Source organism: Onychomys torridus, chromosome 5, assembly GCF_903995425.1.
Source record: "Onychomys torridus chromosome 5, mOncTor1.1, whole genome shotgun sequence".
Taxonomy (NCBI): Eukaryota; Metazoa; Chordata; class Mammalia; order Rodentia; family Cricetidae; genus Onychomys; species Onychomys torridus.
In genome coordinates this window covers 32,371,600-32,390,058 of record NC_050447.1, presented here as the reverse complement: position 1 = coordinate 32,390,058, position 18,459 = coordinate 32,371,600, and the positions used below count along the sequence as shown (strand labels likewise).

The 18,459-nt window shown below is 42.7% G+C and overlaps 1 protein-coding gene and 1 pseudogene across 3 annotated transcripts; both read right to left on the bottom strand.

The window, feature by feature from the left end:
• Positions 1–549: 549 nt before the first annotated feature.
• Positions 550–7,783, bottom strand: LOC118584708 (pyrethroid hydrolase Ces2e-like). Of its 3 annotated transcripts, XM_036188954.1 has the most exons (12): positions 7,705–7,783; positions 6,886–7,090; positions 5,431–5,572; positions 4,661–4,794; positions 4,326–4,584; positions 3,538–3,636; positions 3,110–3,250; positions 2,909–2,989; positions 2,508–2,652; positions 1,589–1,726; positions 1,167–1,239; positions 550–736 (listed from the first exon to the last, which is right to left on the bottom strand). In XM_036188954.1, exons 1-12 carry the CDS (start codon positions 7,778–7,780, stop codon positions 550–552), a joined length of 1,680 nt encoding a protein of 559 aa, XP_036044847.1. In that variant the 5' UTR covers positions 7,781–7,783. The 3 variants fall into 3 exon arrangements, with proteins under 3 accessions (XP_036044847.1, XP_036044845.1, XP_036044846.1); XM_036188952.1 differs by lacking the exon at positions 3,538–3,636 and having other exon boundaries at positions 7,705–7,780; XM_036188953.1 differs by lacking the exons at positions 4,326–4,584; positions 4,661–4,794 and having other exon boundaries at positions 7,705–7,780.
• Positions 7,784–17,068: 9,285 nt separating this feature from the next.
• On the bottom strand, positions 17,069–18,080 carry LOC118584709 (annotated as a pseudogene).
• Positions 18,081–18,459: the final 379 nt, after the last annotated feature.

Below are 18,459 nucleotides of genomic sequence, written 5' to 3'. Positions count from 1 at the left end.
GCTGATGTCATAGGGGTCTAGGAGCTGACCTCTGACAGCCTGGGTGACTCAAATTCATTTGTTGGTCCTGTATTTCTTGGCCCACAGAACTTTACATACATTTCTGCTATTTACAAATTACCCAGTTGTTGTTTCCGTTTTAGAGATATGGGTTTTGCTATGTTGTATAAGGCGGTATGGAACTCCTAGGTTCATGCACTATTCCTATCTCAGTTCAGAGTAGGTGGGACCACAGATATGTATCACAACACCTGCTGGTAGTTAGTGACCTATTTTGGAACAGCAGCCTGAGCTTGTGAAGATTATGGGACTTTGGGGCTCATAAATCCATAGTCTACATTGTTATAAGAACTTTTATTGAGTGGACCTAACAGAAGATTGGTAGTGTTTTGTGAAGGAGTAACATGTAGAGAACTTGTCATACAAATGGGTAAAGTGGGTAACTGCATATGTTAGGAATGGTTATGTGAATGTAAGGACCAAAAGGCCTTACAAACCTCAGACAGAACCCACCCTCCATGAAGTACACATGCCTCTTCACACAGGGTACTACAACTCTTTGTGCCTCTTCTGAGATCTCTTTAGCTCCTGGATCTTCTGGGGCAGAGTCTTGGTCCAGAACTGCAGCCTTCTGGACTTCAGGGCTCGGCCCACAGTAGGCTTGATGTCCAGCTGCAGGTACTGCTCATCATGGTCCAACATGGGCCAGTAGGGTAGACCCTCGCTGTTGGGGTTCCTGTGGATATGCCGGACATTGGGGAAGGGTGAGGTCACTCTGATCCAAAGTCTGACCCTCTGATTTGTGTCAGCACAGTGGAAAGATTAGGACAGTGGTTAAGGGGGTTGATGGGTCAGGTGTCTTGATATAAGCATACAAGTTTCACCAACTAGTTTCTCTCCATGTGGGGGAAAGACTACCTCACTTGTTTTATGTTTCCCTCTGAGAGGCAAGATCTAAAGAACAGTACCACAGCACTTCTGAGCCAGGTCACTGTGAGGTGACTAGTAACTGATAACTACAAAGTATCTGTATAAATGTGCTATGGGGTAGAAAAGACTTTATCATGTGATGAAATGTCCATGCATGATAAGAAGACTTCCATCTAAAAGGGAGTCCTAGATAGGGACCCAAACCAGAAGTTTGAAAGAGAGAGGTATGTTCTCACCCATGTCTTGCAAAACTGGCCCAGTACTTCATCATCCTCGTGTTGAGTAGCTGTTCCTCCTCAGTGAGGTCAACTGGAGTCATTAGAAAGAAAAGGGTCCAAGTATATGCCACATCATACAACTGCCAACTTATGCTTCAGACTCACAATTCCAGCTGTTGTCTGACCCCAAACTATTGACTTTGCTACCACCCTTTTTCACCATATACAGTATCCAAGATCCATGCAAGCCTCTAATTGAATTCTTATCCCAATGTACCACCATATCCTCCATTACAGGCTAGACTGTGAAGGGTCCAGATTCTAAACGCCCACCACCCCACGTACATATACATGTTTCGTAAAATGGACTGAGAGCTCAGGAGTCCCTCAGTGAGCCATCTGGGACCTTCTTCAGCTTAAAGAAAATAAGGAGGACTCACATTTCATGCCCCAGAAGAAGGACCCAAGGACAAAGGTAATCTCATCACCATGGTCAGCCTTCACATATGGTGGCCTGATATCCTTGAAGAAGCTGGGTGGATGTTGGAATTCATAGAAGTAGACAGGAGCATGGGAACCTGGATATAAGGACATGTGGTGACAAGGCAGCACTTTGCCTAGAACTGTTCTGACACACATTTTGTGACAAGAGAACTTGGTCTCAAGTTATCTGGAATCACAACAGTTGAGTGTGGAGTTCCAGCATGGAAGATTGGCTGTGGGAAAGCCCCCTGTTAAATAATGACTCTGTCCTCCACAGGTGAGTAGTTTGGTCAAGACACAGAGTATCACTCTGCTATTTTCTCATCAGTACTGGGATAAGATGGCACTCTCTCATACTCAACATAAGGATTTACTAGAAACAAGACTCTAAATTGTGAACCAACATTCAGTGAGCCTGAATGGGTCTAACCTAGGTCCTTTTTATATGTGTAGCTTTGTGTTTTTGTGAAACTCCTAACAGAGCGAGAGTGGGGACTGTCTCTGACTCTGTTGCCTGATTTGGGGACCCTTTTCCTCCTACTGATTTGCTACATTCAGCCTTGATGTGTGGAGAGGTGCCAAATCTTATTGCAATTTATATGCTATATTTGGTTGACATCTCTGAGAGACCTGCACTTTTCTGAAGAGAAACAGAGAAGGAAGGAATAGGGAAGGGAGAGGAGCAGAAGGAGGAGAGAAAGGAGGGGAAACTGCAGTTGGGATGTAATATATGAGAGACTAAATTAGTGAAAAAAGACTCAGTTGTCTGGAACCAGAGATCTGATCCAGACACAGGACAAGCATGGACACTACAGAGCTCCCCTGGGACCCACAGCTCTGAGCTTCCTCCCTCGACCTTGTTATAGATGTACTCACGCTGAAAATGTGCTACTTGGAGTGCAGGGATCACGAACGTGAAGTCTGCCATCATCTCTGAGAACTGTATTTGGAGGGTCAGTGGGTCCTCAGTGTCCCCCATGTACTCTTCCATTATCAGGTCACTACACTCAGGAGGCAGCTTCTACAACAAGGGGATCAAGAAGAATGAGGTGACATAGGCACTAGGATATGTAGGCAATAGCCTCAGGGTGGAGAAATGCGAAGGTGTGGTATGGGGAAAGCTTGGAGTGACCTCATATAGACAGGTCCAAACACACACACACACACACACACACACACACACACACACACATACACACACACACATTCCTGGGGATGCTCCTTGTGAAGAGTAGACAGAGGTCCTTGGAGTTGTGACAGTGTCCCAAGATTCTCACCATCTGTGCTGCTGTGCTCTTCAGAACAGCAGGCAGGGTCTTTCTGGTTATTTCCTTTATTTTCTGAGCAGAGCCCATGATCTAGGGTATGGAGAATGGTTTTAAGTGTGCCATGACATGAATATGGATCAATGAATCTCTGAGTTCCCATTGCCTACCAATGAGTCCCCAGGAACCCAGAAGATTACAACTGAATCTCACCATAGGGAGTAGCCAGCCATACTCATCATTGTTGACACCAATGATGCTGGGGACAGGGTGAAAATCAGCAGAGGCCAACAGCTCCTTAGGGTGCCTGGGAAAGAACTCCCCATCTACCACAGCAGGGATGACCTTGAAGACCTGAGAGGCATTAAAATTCAACGCTGAAGATCAGTGAAATACATATGCCAATGTCCACCCCTTTTCTACTTCCTAATTCATCTTAGGATGGTTATTCTTCACCATACTTCTCACACCTCACCCTGAAGAGAACTTACACTTAGACTAGCCTATGTTGGTATTGATTTTGCACCCAGGACTAAAAGGATACTCAACCATGGAGATTAGGTAATTTGTTCATAGTAATGAGCACTACCTGCAACACACCTTGCTATCTGCTATCTTCCCAGCAAAACAATTCTTCAAACCTTGTTAATAGCCAGAATCTCTGCTTCATCTTTGCCTCGTAGACAGCGTACCAGAGTCTCTGTGTTCACAGCTGCACAATCAGATAGATTCGCCACTATCTGTAAAGAGAAGAGCATGAGGGTGCCTGGATGCCATGCTGTCCAGGCACACAAGTTTTCCTAGCTCCTGTAGCCTTCCATTGGCTCTAAATTTTCTACCATGCTGTGTAATGTATGTGGACTGGAGTAAGTACAGAATTGTTTCCATTTTCCTGTTGCTCAGCAGTGACAGCTCTCTTCCCTCTCCTTCCCTTCTCCCCCTCCCACTTTCCACCCAATTTGAGAAATACTCTCTTGTTCTGCTGCAGCCTACACCAGCCTAGCTCGCCTGTATCCTTCCAGGAATTATCTTGTCCCTGCCTCCCATCTCACCATTGGAAAACCTGGATTAGACACAAGAAAAACCACACCTGGACATATATGTGTTCTGGGGAATTGAACTCAGATCCTCCACTGGCACAGCAAGCTCTCTTGTCTCTGGTATCATCACCCAAACCCATACATACTTGATTTGCCAATGACGTAAGCTGCTATGTACAGCTTTGCTGAACATAAAACATGCACCTTGTAAAAAACACTGTGGGGTGGGGTGGGGTGGGGTGAGGGTTCTAAACCTTGAGTCTTTAAGGAAGTGCTGAAGAAAAGTTAGTTCCCATGGTCCTCATTTTCTCTACTATACACAGTAGCAGAGTACTAGAGAGTGAGTGTTAAGACAGAAGGTCAGGGCTGAAGGGATAGAGTGCACTAACCGTGTAAACCTCCTCAGAGGAGCTGGAGATGAGATCAGGCAACACAGCTACTCCACTCTCCATGATGGCACCATGGAAGAGTCCTTGGGACACAGGGGACAAAACAAGTGAAGACACACTTGTACCACCTGCTGACTCGCCAAAAATGGTGACCTGGTCAGGGTTGCCTCCAAAGTAGGCGATGTTCTGCTGGACCCAGAGTAGGGCAGCCACTTGGTCTAAGAAGCCCCAGTTGCCTCTGGCATGCTGGTCTCCAGTGCTAAGAAGTGGAAGGGAAATGGATCACAGGGCTGTCTAGGTTCTTCTCAGCTGCCACTGCCCAGCCCTTGTCTCACCTGAAGAAGCCCAAGACACCCAAGCGGTACTGGATAGTGACAACCACTACATTCTCAGTGGCTGACAGCATGGATCCATCATACATGGAAGCCATGCCTACAACCAGAGCACCACCATGGATCCATACCATCACCTGGAGAAGTCAAGAGAGATGTCAGGAGGCTTCTATCAGGCACAAGCTCAGGTAGGACTGCCTCCCAGATTATGGACTGCTTTCTATCTGTGCAGCTAAACACATCAGGACTCCTCAGCATCTTAGACCCAGGCCACAGGTAAGAAACACAGTCTCCTCAGCACATTTCCAAGTCCCACTGTTTTTATCAAAAATCTCTGCATGGATTAATGGATTTAAGTTCAGAGTAATGCCACTATCACTCTCAAGCTCCTCAAATTATAGAAAAGGTGTCTCCATAAGAGTTTTCCTGATTATGAATCAAATATCATTGACACAACCAACATCCCCAAGCTAGAAATTTGACTTTTCTCAATGTTAATCCCTTGGACACCTGATTAGGTCTCTAGGGATCATGTTTGTTGAGTAAGTCCAGAGTTAGTCCAGGAAACACAACCCCTGACCTCTCAGAGCTCCAGTGCTCAGTGTCCCATATCCAGGGTTTAACGGCCGTCAATGGCTGAGAAGGCTTTTGTGGACATATTAGGAAAGACTTCTCATCAGGGTCTACACTGCAGTGGAACTCAGTTGGCCTTATGCTTTATAATCTTCCTGAGAAAGAAATCTCCACCCATACCCAGTTGACCCAACTCTTACAGGCAGGTTAGAGCCTTCATGGGCATGGGTTGGTGTGTAGATGTTGAGATACAAGCAGTCTTCAGACATAGAAATGGGAGGCATGATGAATTTCAGCATCTTCAGACCCTCTGAATTCATCATATCGTCATTTTGTAGACACCTGGTGACAATGACAGTTATTACAAGAGACTTTTGGTTGTCAAGACTGAGTTTTAGTACAGATTTTTCTCTCATCCACTCTCATCCATTTTTCTCCAAGATGTCCTGCTGAAGCATGATTACTCTCTAAAGCTCTTTTCTACCAAGGTAAAGGCTACAGGCTCAATGAAATCTGGGATGGAACCAGATTTCCAGAAAGGCCAGTACTTGGATGAGGGAATATATTTTGTTCTTTTTAATCTGGGATCTAGAGAAGTCTTGGGGGCTCAATGAGAAAGATTTCCTGCATGCACTGACAATCATCACTTCTCTTTGTACTTTTTAATTCCTATTGAGATGGTTAGTTTTGATTTCCTTCTCAAAACAACATAGAATCATTCAGGGATATTGTCTCAATGAAGGATTGTTTAGATCAGCAAAGCCTATGGGGGATTTTCTTGATTCAGTTAACAGAGGTGGGAATATTCCCAACCATGAGTGGCATCATTCCCTAAGAAGGGGCTTCTGAACTGTATAAGCAGAGAAGGCCAAGTGACCATTAGCAGGTATGTATGCGTTCTTTGATCTTTGATGCCAGTTAAAGATGTGATGTGATCCAGTCCCTTATGTTTCCCCCTCATAATGGAGAGTAATATGGTAGGAACTGTGACCCATAATAAACTGTTCCTGTCTTAAACTGAATTTACCACAGCAACAAGAAGTGAAGATACCTGGATAATGTGGTGCTATGTCTACACAGGTATTAATGAAGTCAGTGGATAACAATGTCCCAAAGTGTATTGGGTTGGTCTTCACCCTATGTCCAGGAACTTAGGGTAGCTTGACTTCCCATGTAATATCCAAGAAACTTTTATCCATTTCTTTGAACCATGGCACTGTGGATTTTTTTCAGTGAGTGCAGAGGATGGCGTTACCAAGGACACATCACTGATGTGCTCCTGAGAGACTTACAGTACATGCCACTAGACCCCAGGCTTTTGCTAGTTAATGTGCTTATATTGACCCTAGTTCATAGACCTCTTTCATGGTGGCAGAGATCACTTGGCACAATCTGAATCTGGGAACCGTTTTTTATCTGTTTCTCACTGCCAAACTGAGAGCTAACTCCCTATAGGAACTGAACTCTGACCCAGAAGACTGGCAAAGTTGTTCTACTAGAAGCCTTAGTCATGTATCTGAATATGCATGGCAGACTACACATCACAGACAGAGAACTTCTATGGGGTTGGGATGAAGGAAGCACTTCATTCTGGACCAGAGCTCCAAGCACATTCTCACCTCAGGGCTGTAAGTCCTCTGGGTCCCAGAACTTACCTGGCTGGGTAGGTGGTCCCATCCCTCACACCACTCCATGGTTCAGGAGCCTCAGGGGGTGCAAATCGCAGAGGTCCTACAGGTGGCTTGGCAAAGGGAATTCCCAGGAATGTGTGGACACCAGCTTTGGTGCCCTTCACATGGACGAGGCTTCCTCTAACCTGGCCTGTGTGTGTGTTCCTGATGGGGCTGGCTGAGTCCTGGCCTGTGAGTGGAGAAATGCCATCAGGGTTAGTTCTGTTCAGGCAGCTGCCACCACTCTGTTGTTTCCCACCTCATTTTCACTAAGGTACTTGAGGAAAGGAATCCAGGGTGTCTGAGTTCAAGTGTGAGATGTGGGGGTAGGAGTTTCTTTATTCCCCTAATTTCCAGGAACATTGCTCATGCTCCTTTTGAGTGGTGGCTGTTCATGTCTCTGACCAACAAGGAGACGACTACTCAGAGCCACTTGGAAGCAGGAATGCATTATTTTCATTATTATCCAGAGTTCTGTAGCAGCTGCAGTCTCACACAGATGTACTAAGTGTCCTTTTTACTTTCTTTCCCCAAATCTGCAAGTCCAGTGTTGCTCAGACTCCATACACTGGAGTGACTTTTGGGGTATGGGGTGTCTTTAGGTAACTCTAGCCTTCTGTGTGCTACAGGGATCACTGTGTAGGCTTTGGTGGGGGATTAGGAAGTCCACAATTCCCACTCTTTTGTCTTCTGTCTTTACCAGCTCCTCCCCTGTTAGTTCCTTTCCTCTGGAAAGATAAGCTGCTGACTGCAGAACTGGGCAGCTCTTACTCTGCTCCTCACCGCTAACTTAAGGAGTCTCACCTTGCACATGTAGGAAGAGAAGCAGGAGCCCACAGGTCACAGCATTCAGCCATCCGGGAAGTCTTTCCAGTGTCATGGTCGGCTCCTAGTCTGAGTCTGTGTGCCGAGTCTGTGTTGCTGCAGGATAGCTGTGTGTCATGGACAGGAAAGAGTAGATGTAGGTCTTGTGTAAGTAGGAATTTGGACCTAAAATAAAGTAGGTGGAAACCCAGCAGGGTGGGGCAAAGTTCTTGTCCAGGAGGTGCAGATTAGCCGGCAGAAAAGCAATCTTTGTTCCTGCTCTTTGGCCTCCTAGAAAGGGATATTATGGCATCTCAAGTCCTTTTGTACTACCATGAATATTGTATGTAAACTTAAATACATTCAAACCATGATAGCTGTCCTTGTACTCACTGGTCAGAGGTCAGTGCTGTGTTGATTGGGAACAGAAAACTATGATAGGATAAGCTGGGGTACAGTGCTCCTCTGAATAGGTAAGTACTGAAGATGCCACAGATGGAGAGAGCTGAGAATTGTGACCATTACAATACTCTTAGGATCTACTAAAACCCCATGCACAGGTTGTGGCTGTTTCATTCAAACACTGCAACTCTGACACGTTTTAAGTCCCAACACCTATTCATACCTCCTCCATAATCTGTTTCCTCTTTTAACCAGCTTTTGCTCAGATAAACTTCATAGTTCTTTATTGACCTGAGAAACACTTTTGATTTTTTCTGATGTATTTCTTTATTGTGTATGTATTTACATGTATGTGTGAATGGCATGGCACACACGTGGAAACCCACTTCCACCAGTCAAAACTCTTCTCTCACTATGTGGGTATGGGGGTCCGTTTCAGGTCCTCTGGCCTTATAGAAAGTTCCTCTACCTCCTGTTGTCTACTTAACAAATACTTAATGGGGCCCTGCTCATCCCAACACTGAGGACAGTCTGGGCTCTCACAGTCCACAATCAAGCTGAAGATACAGGTCTGTACCGGGAGTTTCATAATCCCAGAGAATCCTGGCAGAACAGATTGAAGAGTACAGGGTTAGAAGCTCCCACAAGGCCCAGATGACCACTTGGAGAAAGTGATACAGAGATCAACCTCAGCCTGTGAATTTACCTTTGCCCTGTCTTTCCAGACCCTGATAATCTGTGGACCCATGGTTTAACACTCCAGAACTTCTTCCTTGGTGTTTCTCTGTTTCTCTGAGCACAACACAGCCATGCCTTTCCCCATCCAAACTTGCTACTGTTTCAATATGGTGGCTGCAATGCACCCCTGTCCAAACTGTGGTCCCAGATCTTACTGGCTACTCCTCTCCCTGCCCTCAGTTCCTTGACCAAATGCAATGTTGGGTTGTTGACTTGAGGTTTTCACCTCCTTCTTACTCAGAGTCAAGGAATCAGCTTCTCCATGTTTCTTGGGCTTTCAGCTGCTTCTTTTTGGTATAAGACTTTTTCTCAGCTCAGCTGGTGTGCTGGTTAGAATGCAATGGCACCTGTAGACTCATATATTTGAATGTTTGGTTCCCAGTTAGGGAACTGTTTAGGAGGGATCAGGAGGGAGGTGTGGCCTTTTTGAAGAAGGTACATCACTGGGGGAGGGTTTGAAGTTTCAAAAACCCATGACTGGCCCAGTCTAACTCTGGCTCTTGCTGGTGGATCAGGGTGTAATCTCTCAGCTACAGCTAGAGCCCACAGCATCATGCCTGTCTGTTGCCATGCACCTACTAGGAAGGTTATCATGTACTCATTCTTTGAAACTATAAGGAATCCCCAATTAAATGTTTTCTATTACAAGTTCTTCTCTTGGATCTTTAGCCCAATGGGAAAAAACATTGTTTTCAAAAACCTATGTTTGAGATGTTCCTAAGATCTTGATTAAAAGTAGTCAAAATTGGGTTGTTCAGGTGTGCTTCAACTGGAGAGTGGATCAAATGTGTTACCTGCATGTGTGGTATGGCACTGTTAACTGAAAGACAACATGCTTGAATAACTTGTACCTAGTAACAGTCACAAATGATTCCTTTTCCAGGATAGGATAGCTAGGGCCCAGATGGTTTTAAATTCTATGGAGTTTTCAATCTGCTCCATCACAGACCAGTCAAGGGGTTGCAGAGAGCAGAGATCAGGCAATAATTAATATAAAAGATGACTAGCTAAATTTTTCCAGTGAAAGAATTATTCTCATCCTTGAAGTGTAGTTTGTTGTTTATCTCAAATTCTTATGCAAATTTACCTAGTTATGCTGGTGAAAAATAAATTTGTTTGTATAGAAATCATTTGATGATAAAGTTTTCCAAAGATAAGAGGATTACATAGTGTCTAAAACTGTCTTGTCCATCAGCAGAAATGCATACCTCAGAGAGGTGTGTTTACAGCAGGAACTAAGTAATGCCTTCAGGCTCCTGTGGAAGCTTCAGGCACAGCTCATCTGTACACAAAAGAAGGGCTCTTTTCTCTACCTAGCTTTAGAGTCCAGGCTAGAGTATTCTCTTTTCTCTCCTGCCGCCTTGTGTTCAGCGAGAGCATTGTAAGAATCTTCATTGATGATGTTTTATTGGTTTAAAACAGCAAATGATAGAAGGACTGGGTACCAGTTTTCCAGGTCAGAGAGTAGTTGCACACCCCTGTAATCTTAGGCCCCTAGACAAGAGAACTGTATTGTGTTTCAGGCCATGCTGGGCTGTGAAGTGAATTTTAGGACAATTAGTCCAACATATGGAGACCCTTTCTCAAAATAAACAAATGACATAAGGCATTCCTGTAAGATGAATTGCTAAATGGCCTTGTTTATAAAAATTCCAAACCAGACATTGGGGTGAAAGCCAACAGATCAGAGGAACAGAACAAGTCACAGCCACAAGTTCTTACTCTCAGAAATCCTCAGCCCAAGAAAGAGAGTTACTTCCTGTATACCCATGCCTATGTGCCCTTCTGTCCCTGCCCTCTTACTTCCTTTCTCCACCCAGCTATATCACTTTACTCTTTCCTCCCAGCTCTATCACTTCCTATCTGTCTGTACAGACCTCCAGACCTCTATGGTTAACTAGTGCTGAGAATTAAAGCCACCACGCCTGGCTCTGTTCCCAGTATGGCCTTGAATTCAGAGATCTGGATGAATCTCTGCCTCCTGAATGCTAGGATTAAGGGCATGTGCTACCACTGCCTGACCTCTATGTTTAATATAGTAATTGACTTTTTCCTCTGATTCTCAGATAAGCTTTATTGGGGTGCACAAATAAAATATTACCATACATTCCCATCTACCTCTATGCTTGTTACTGTGCTCATGTGGGGGTGGGTACAGGAGGGTACACAGGCTGGTGTGGAAGGACTTTAACCCCACAGTAGCTTGGAGCTGTAAATCAGTGCACGCCCGATCTTTAACTTCCTGATCCTGTCAGTCCTTGAGATTCTTCCCACACCTGGACACATGCTTCTTGCAGGGCAGGGATCAGAAAGGTGAATTCTGCCATTGTCTCTCAGAACTGTAGTTTGAGGGTCCGAGGTCTGTAGTGAAACATGGCTTTCTTTATCAGTAAGTCACCAAACTCAGGGATGACCTTGAAGACCTGAGGCCATTCAAGGTGAGGGAATAAAGTCAGGTCCCTAACTTTAGGTGTTCTTATATCTGAAAAGTGAATTCTTCCCCACACAATTATTAATTCATCCCATAATGCTCATATCCATCTCAAGAGATTTCACACTTAGTGTAGCTGATTTTGGTTTCTAATTTTGCTTTGAAAACCATAAGGTCAAAAAGTCATGGAGATGAGGTAATTGGTTCAAAGTAGTAAGGCCTCTTTATTCCATAGCCATTAGTCCCCTCTCTACACAAAATCACTATTCAATAAAAGTGAGAATCCCAATTCCTTCTTGACTCCAAGGCACCTGAGTCTATCTGTTGACATCTGACATATTTGACAGCAGCTGTACAGGAATTATGCAGGGGCAGAGACAGGCAGAGCGGGGGCAGAGACGCTGTCATAATAAAGACCAGAAACTGAGCTATTACCTGCTGAGGAGTTAGTAAAAACAAGGAGAATAAGAACCTGGAACAGGGACGCCTTTAACCCCAGCACCCAGGGAAGGAGCCATCTCCATGAGACATGACCAGAATGGATCCGAACACTCAGTCTGAGGCCAACCCAGGGCCCAGCTGCTGATCCTGAGAAACCCAACAACTTGGAGGTATTGGTGAAATTACCCTACTAAAAAACCTGCTTAGCTGAGATCCATCCGGGAGAGGATTCAGAATCCTACAGTCTGCAGTCTGAGGAAACAAGATCAGCTGAGGAGTTGATGAAGGAGCAAAACTTGACCTGAGAACATAAAAGAAGGTGCCCACCAGTCACCGAACCAGATCACCAGAATCATACATAAGCCTACACTATACCGACTGGGAACATGTAAGCCTCCATCTCTAGACTGGAAGATCAGGTCTCTAGCCCCTAGGCCCTACCCATCAGAGTCCCAACAACCAGACAGCTACCTTTCCTTGCTCCCCTGCCCACACGAAAAAAACCCCAAAAACCAAAAAAAAAAAAAAAAAAAAAAACAAACTCCTGCAAACTTAACAACCACTGAAACCATAAGCACACCTTGCACCAACTGGGAACAACTGCTCCCTGAGACAGAACCCACTAACACTGATTGGACTAAGCTACTCCCAAAGAAACAGAGCCCAATAGCACTGATTTAACCAAGAACTCCTAGTGGACCAAGACTAACAATTAGAACAAAAGAGGCACCTTCAGACACTGACACCACCTACACCAAGCAGAAGAAGAGATTAGTAGATGCCAGTGCAAAAATATAGGCAACAACATGAAGACCTATATGACAACATCAGAACCTAGCGATTCTACACTTGCAAGACCTGAACATACCAAGGCAGAAGAAGCAGAAGAAATCAATCCTAAAATGACTTAAAGAAGATGATAGAGACCCTTAAAGAGGAAATGAAAAACTCCATTAAAGAGAAAATAAAAACTCCATTAAAGAAGAAATTAAAAATTCCCTTAAAGAAATGAAAGAAAAAACAAACAAAAAATTGGAAGAAGTCAAAGAAAGCCAAGAAAAAGTAATTAAACAAATGAAGGAAACAATTCAAGATTTGAAAATTAAAATTGAGACAATAAAGAAAACACAAACTGAGGGAATGCTGGAAATAAAAATCTTGACTAAACAAACAGGAACTACAGCAGCAAGCGTAACCAACCGAATGCAAGAGATGGAACAGAGAATCTCGGACACTGAAGACACAATAGAGAAAATAGATGTGTCAGTCAAAGAAAACACTAAAGACAAAAAAGTTGTAACACAAAATGTCCAAGAAATTTGGGACACCATGAAAAGACCAAACCTAAGATAATTGGGATAGAAGAAGGAAAATAATACCAACTCAAAGGCACAGAAAATATATTCAACAAAATCATAGAAACTTTCCTAACCTAAAGAAAGAAATACCTATGAAGATACAAGAAGCTTACAGAACACCAAATAGGCTGGATCAAAAAAAAAGTCCTCTTGACACATAATAATCAAAACACTAAACATACAGAACAAAGAAAAAATATTAAGAGCCACAAAGGAAAAAGACCAAGTAACATATAAAGGCAGACCCATCAGAATAACACCAGACTTCTCAATAGAGACTATGAAAGCTAGAAAGTCCTGGACAAATGTTATGCAAACACTAAGAGACCATGGATGCCAACCCAGACTATTATACCTAGCAAAATTCTCAATCAACATAGACAGAGTAATCAAAATATTCCAGATAAAACCAGATTTAAACAATACCTATCCACAAATCCAGCCCTACAGAAAGCACTAGAAGGAAAAACCCAACCTAAAGAAGTTAAACACACCCATGAGAAAAATCAGGCAATAGATAATCCCACACCAACAAACACCAAAGAAAGAAAACACAATATGGCCACAAAAAAGTAACAGGAATTAATAATCACTGGTCTTTAATATCCATCAATATCAATGGTCTCAACTCACCTATAAAAAGACACAGACTAACAGAATGGATAAGAAAACAGGATCCATCCTTCTGCTGCATACAAGAAACATACTTTAACTTCAAAGACAGACACTACCTCAGAGTAAAGGGCTGGGAAAAGGCTTCCAAGCAAATGGACCTAAGAAGCAAGCTGGTGTAGCTATCCTAATATCTAATAAAATAGACTTCAAAATAAAATCAATCGTAAGAGATCAGGATGGACATTACATATTTATCACAGAAAAAATACACCAAGATTAGTCTCGAACCTGAACATTTATGCCCCAAATACAAAGGCACCCACATTCATTAAAGAAACATTACTAAAGCTTGAAATGCACATCAAACCACACATGTTATTAGTGGGAGATTTCAACACACCACTCTCACCAAAAGACAGATCTACCAGACTGAAACTTAACAAAGAAATGAAGGACCTAACAGATGTTATGACTCAAATGGACTTAATAGATATCTACAGAACATTCCATCCTAACACAAAAGAATATACCTTCTTCTCAGCACCCCATGGAACCGTCTCAAAAATTGACCGCATGCTTGGCCACAAAACAAATCTCAACAAAACATTGGAATAACCTCCTATATCTTATCAGACCACCATGCCTTAAAGTTAAACTTCAACAACAGCAAAAATTATAGAAAGCCTATAATATCATGGAAACTGAATAATGCCCACCTGAAACATCAATGGGTAAAGGAAGAAATAAAGAAAGAAATTAAAGATTTCCTAGAATTCAATGAAAACGAAAGTACAACATACCCAAACTTTTTTTTTAAATAATTATGAACATTTATTAAGCACCAAAGGTATACAGCAATGGTTTGTACATAAAAAGCACAATTATTGATATAATTTCCTGCCATTAAGCTTACAATCTAAAATAAAATACAGGAATATTGTCAGCCTACATCAAAGTTTCCTAAACTTGGAATTGGCTACTTTGGCAAATGGATGAGGCAAAATGACCTATTTCAGGCAAAGTATTAATAAGGCTTTGAACATGACACAAATCTTTTATGTGTATCCGTTTCCCCTATTACATTAGGATAACTAAGGACAAAAAGAGCACTTAGAAATTCGATAAGCCCAATGAATAATTTCAGATTGCCCCTAAAATTCAAACAGAGATGTTCTCTGGCAAATGCCAGCAGCCATCAAAACCCAACAACAAACAGGAACTAGACCAAGTCTCTGTGTTTGCTCCACTTAAACCTCTCCATCTTCTTCCAGGAACTAGACCAAATCTCTGTCTTTGCTCCAATTAAACCTCTCCATCTTCTCCACACTAAGGGCTCCAATGACACCCACCACAGAGAGAAGCATCATCTCTTGATTATGTATCATATAATTACCAAGTCAAACTTGCAGGAACAGTCCTGTCTGAAGAGGACTGAGCAAAGGCAGCAGCAGGGACTCTGGCTATGCAAGGACATGTAAGACGTGTAAGCAAAGGCTCAGGCCACATGTCTCCAAAGTGATGAGGGAAGCATGTGCACACTTGCTTTTCTGCTCCCTATTTCTAGTGAGGTACCTAAGAACTTAGCATTGAGACCCCAGACTACAAATTCTACTTGCCTAAGCACATGTATAATACTTCATAAATACTTTTAAGGTGCCCCCTGCTTGTTATTATTAGCTGACAAAGGCACACTGAAGATATTTTGGCTCTTATTGTCAAACACAATTTTAAACTGCTAAACAAGCACAAAAGCATGTATTATTTTTAATCACTTACAGTTTTCTTAATCACAAAAGAATATTAAAAGATAAAATAACTGGTTACAAGTTAGTTATCTGAAAACAGAAATGTATTCTATAATGTGCACAACCAAATATTTGAAAAAAGTCATGATTACAAACATTTGAATGGCAGAGTAATAGCATCCTGAGAAACACTTTGTTGTATATATGTGTGAGTATATATTTCTGAATGTGTGCGTAAGAATGCGTATTTGGAGGCAAGATATCAATCTTGGGGTGTCTGTCAGGAGCCATCCACTTTGCTTCTGGATCTGGGGCTCACCAGTTAGGCTGGGTTGGCTACCTAGTGAGTCCAGGGATCTGTTTACCTCCAGGTTCAAACTCAGGTCCTAAGGCTGGTATGACAAGTACTTTACCAACTGCGCTCTTTCCTAGGCCCCTGAGCTAGCCTTTATGGCAAAGCAGTATACTAGTGTTTTAGTTTGTGGGGATGTCTTGGGGACAGCATCACAGACTGTAACCTAGGATTGGCCTCCAAATCATAGCAACTTTCCTGCTTTAGCTCCCAAGTGCTGAGACTACACTGGGAGTCACCAGACCCAGCAATGTTGGCTATATATCTTGGTAACTTAGAAAAAAAAGGCAACACGGTAGCAGCAGAAACATTTTTAAAATGTTCATACTGTTGCATATTGAATTTCTACAAAAAGAATGGTCCAAACATTTCAGGACAAAAAATTTTATGAAATAGAACTGATTTTTACCTAAAGTTGATATTCTTATTACCCTCTTTCAATCTAAAAGTATTATTTATAACTTTTTACTATCTTATAATAGATAAAACCCAATTATGACATTTGAAATAAAAAAGCCTAAAACATATATCACCATCATTCTAATAGGAGGACAGGGAGTAATTTCCATTTGCTTCCTGAGAAAAGAATTTTTAAAAAAGCTTATATCAGTGGTGAATGATTCTAAATTTATAAATCTCAGAACAAGTATTTTTATTTGGTATTATATGAAACATCTAGAATTCTTGATTAGGGAATGCAGTTTTTTTCTTTTTCTTTTTTTTTTCTTTGCTTCCTTCCTTCCTCCTCCTCCTCCTCCTCCTCCTCCTCCTCCTCCTCCTCCTCCTCCCTCTTCTTCTTCTTCTTCTTCTTCTTCTTCTTCTTCTTCTTCTTCTTCTTCTTCTTCTTCTTCTTCTTCTTCTTCTTCTAACAGTCCACATACTGCTAAAGCTAAAGGCTTGATTTCATCTGTGTTTTACATCGGAATAGATATGTTTTCATTTTAACTCAGAAAAGGGAAGTGAAGAAAAGCATTCTCTCTAATGCTTTGATCCACCTTTAGAAAAGGGTGGGTCAAGTTAAGTACTATTGGTTAGAAGACAGAACAGAACAAAACAAACCAACCAGGGGCTGGAGAGATGGTTCAGCGGTTAAGAGCATTGGCTGCTCTTCCAGAGGTCCTGAGTTCAATTCCCAGCAACCACATGGTGGCTCCCAACCATCTGTAATGAGATCTGGCGCCTTCTTCTGGCATGCAGGGAGAACACTATATGCACAATAAATAAATCTAAAAAACAAACAAAATAAATAAATAATTAAAAAACCCCAACAAACAACCAGAAGTTACTTCCTCCCTAAAGTCTCAGCCTGTTTCTTAAGTCTTTTCTTCAGTTCCAGTGGGAATTTCTCATAGCACTTCTTACAGACTGGCTTCATGTCAAACTCCACAAATTTATTCTTGAGTGTTAACTTGGTATTGTAGGTGGAACAGGCAAAGCAGCCAACACACCAGGCCTTGTTGAGGACAGAGACCATATCCTCTTCTATGACATGGTTGCAGTGGAAATAGACATCACCAAACAGCTGATTATAGTGAGTTTCACAATAGGCCAAGCCCTTCCTCTCATAATGGTGATGTCCAAGAAATGGCTTTTCACATTTGACACAAACAAAATGCTCCACATGCCATTGCTTGCCCATGGCATTCACTACTCGCCCTTCAATGGGCCTTCGACAAGCACCACAGATAGGGATCCCCATCTTATCATGACCTGGCAGACAGTACAGCTCCCCTTTCAGTTCCCGGGCATCAGCAGTTAGCTCCTTCCTGCAGTTAGCACAGTTGAAGTGGTCTGGATGGTAAGGGTCATTCTTGAAGATCAGAGGCTGTTCATCAATGATGGCATGGCATTTCTGGGAGATGTATTTTCCAAGGCCTCTGGCCTTTTCACAATTATGACATGAAGGACAGGTATCTGCTAGCATTCTTGACAAACCCTATGTCTGCCAGCACTTCCTGGCAGAGGTCACATCAAAAGCACTCAGGATGCCAGCTGTTGTTCATGGCTTTAATAACCCAACCAATGATGAATTCACCACACTGGTGGCAGCAGAGAGCAAAGAGCTTCTGGAAATCATGCTCACAGTACTTCCTTCCTTCCAACTCATAGAAGAGTCCTTCTGGGAACTGCTGGAAGCACTGAGCACACACAAAGCACTGTTCATGTTACAGCTAGCTATTACTGTTCACAATCTTCTCGGCAGTTGCAAAACCTCCCTTGCAGTGCTCACACGTGGTGCTGGCCAAGGCATTGGCCATGTTGCTGTTGGTCATTCCAGGCCCCACACCCAGCATCTCTGGCAGTCCACTCCAGGTCCCTCGGTGCCTCAGTCCCCACCACCGCGGCCACACCCTCTTCCCTCGCTGCCCCAGCATACCCAAACTTATGGGACACTATGAAAGCAGTGCTAAGAGGAAAATTCATGGCTCTAAATGCACACATAAAGAAGATGGAGAAATCTCATTCCAATGAATTAACAGCACAACTGAAAGCTCTAGAGCAAAAAGAAACAAATTCACCCAGGAGAAATAGACGCCAGGAAATAATCAAGTTGAGGGCTGAAATCAATGAAATAGAAACCAAGAGAACAATACAAAAAAATCAACGAAACAAAGAGTTTGTTCTTTGAAAAAATCAACAAGATAGACAAACTCCTAGCCAAATTAACCAAAA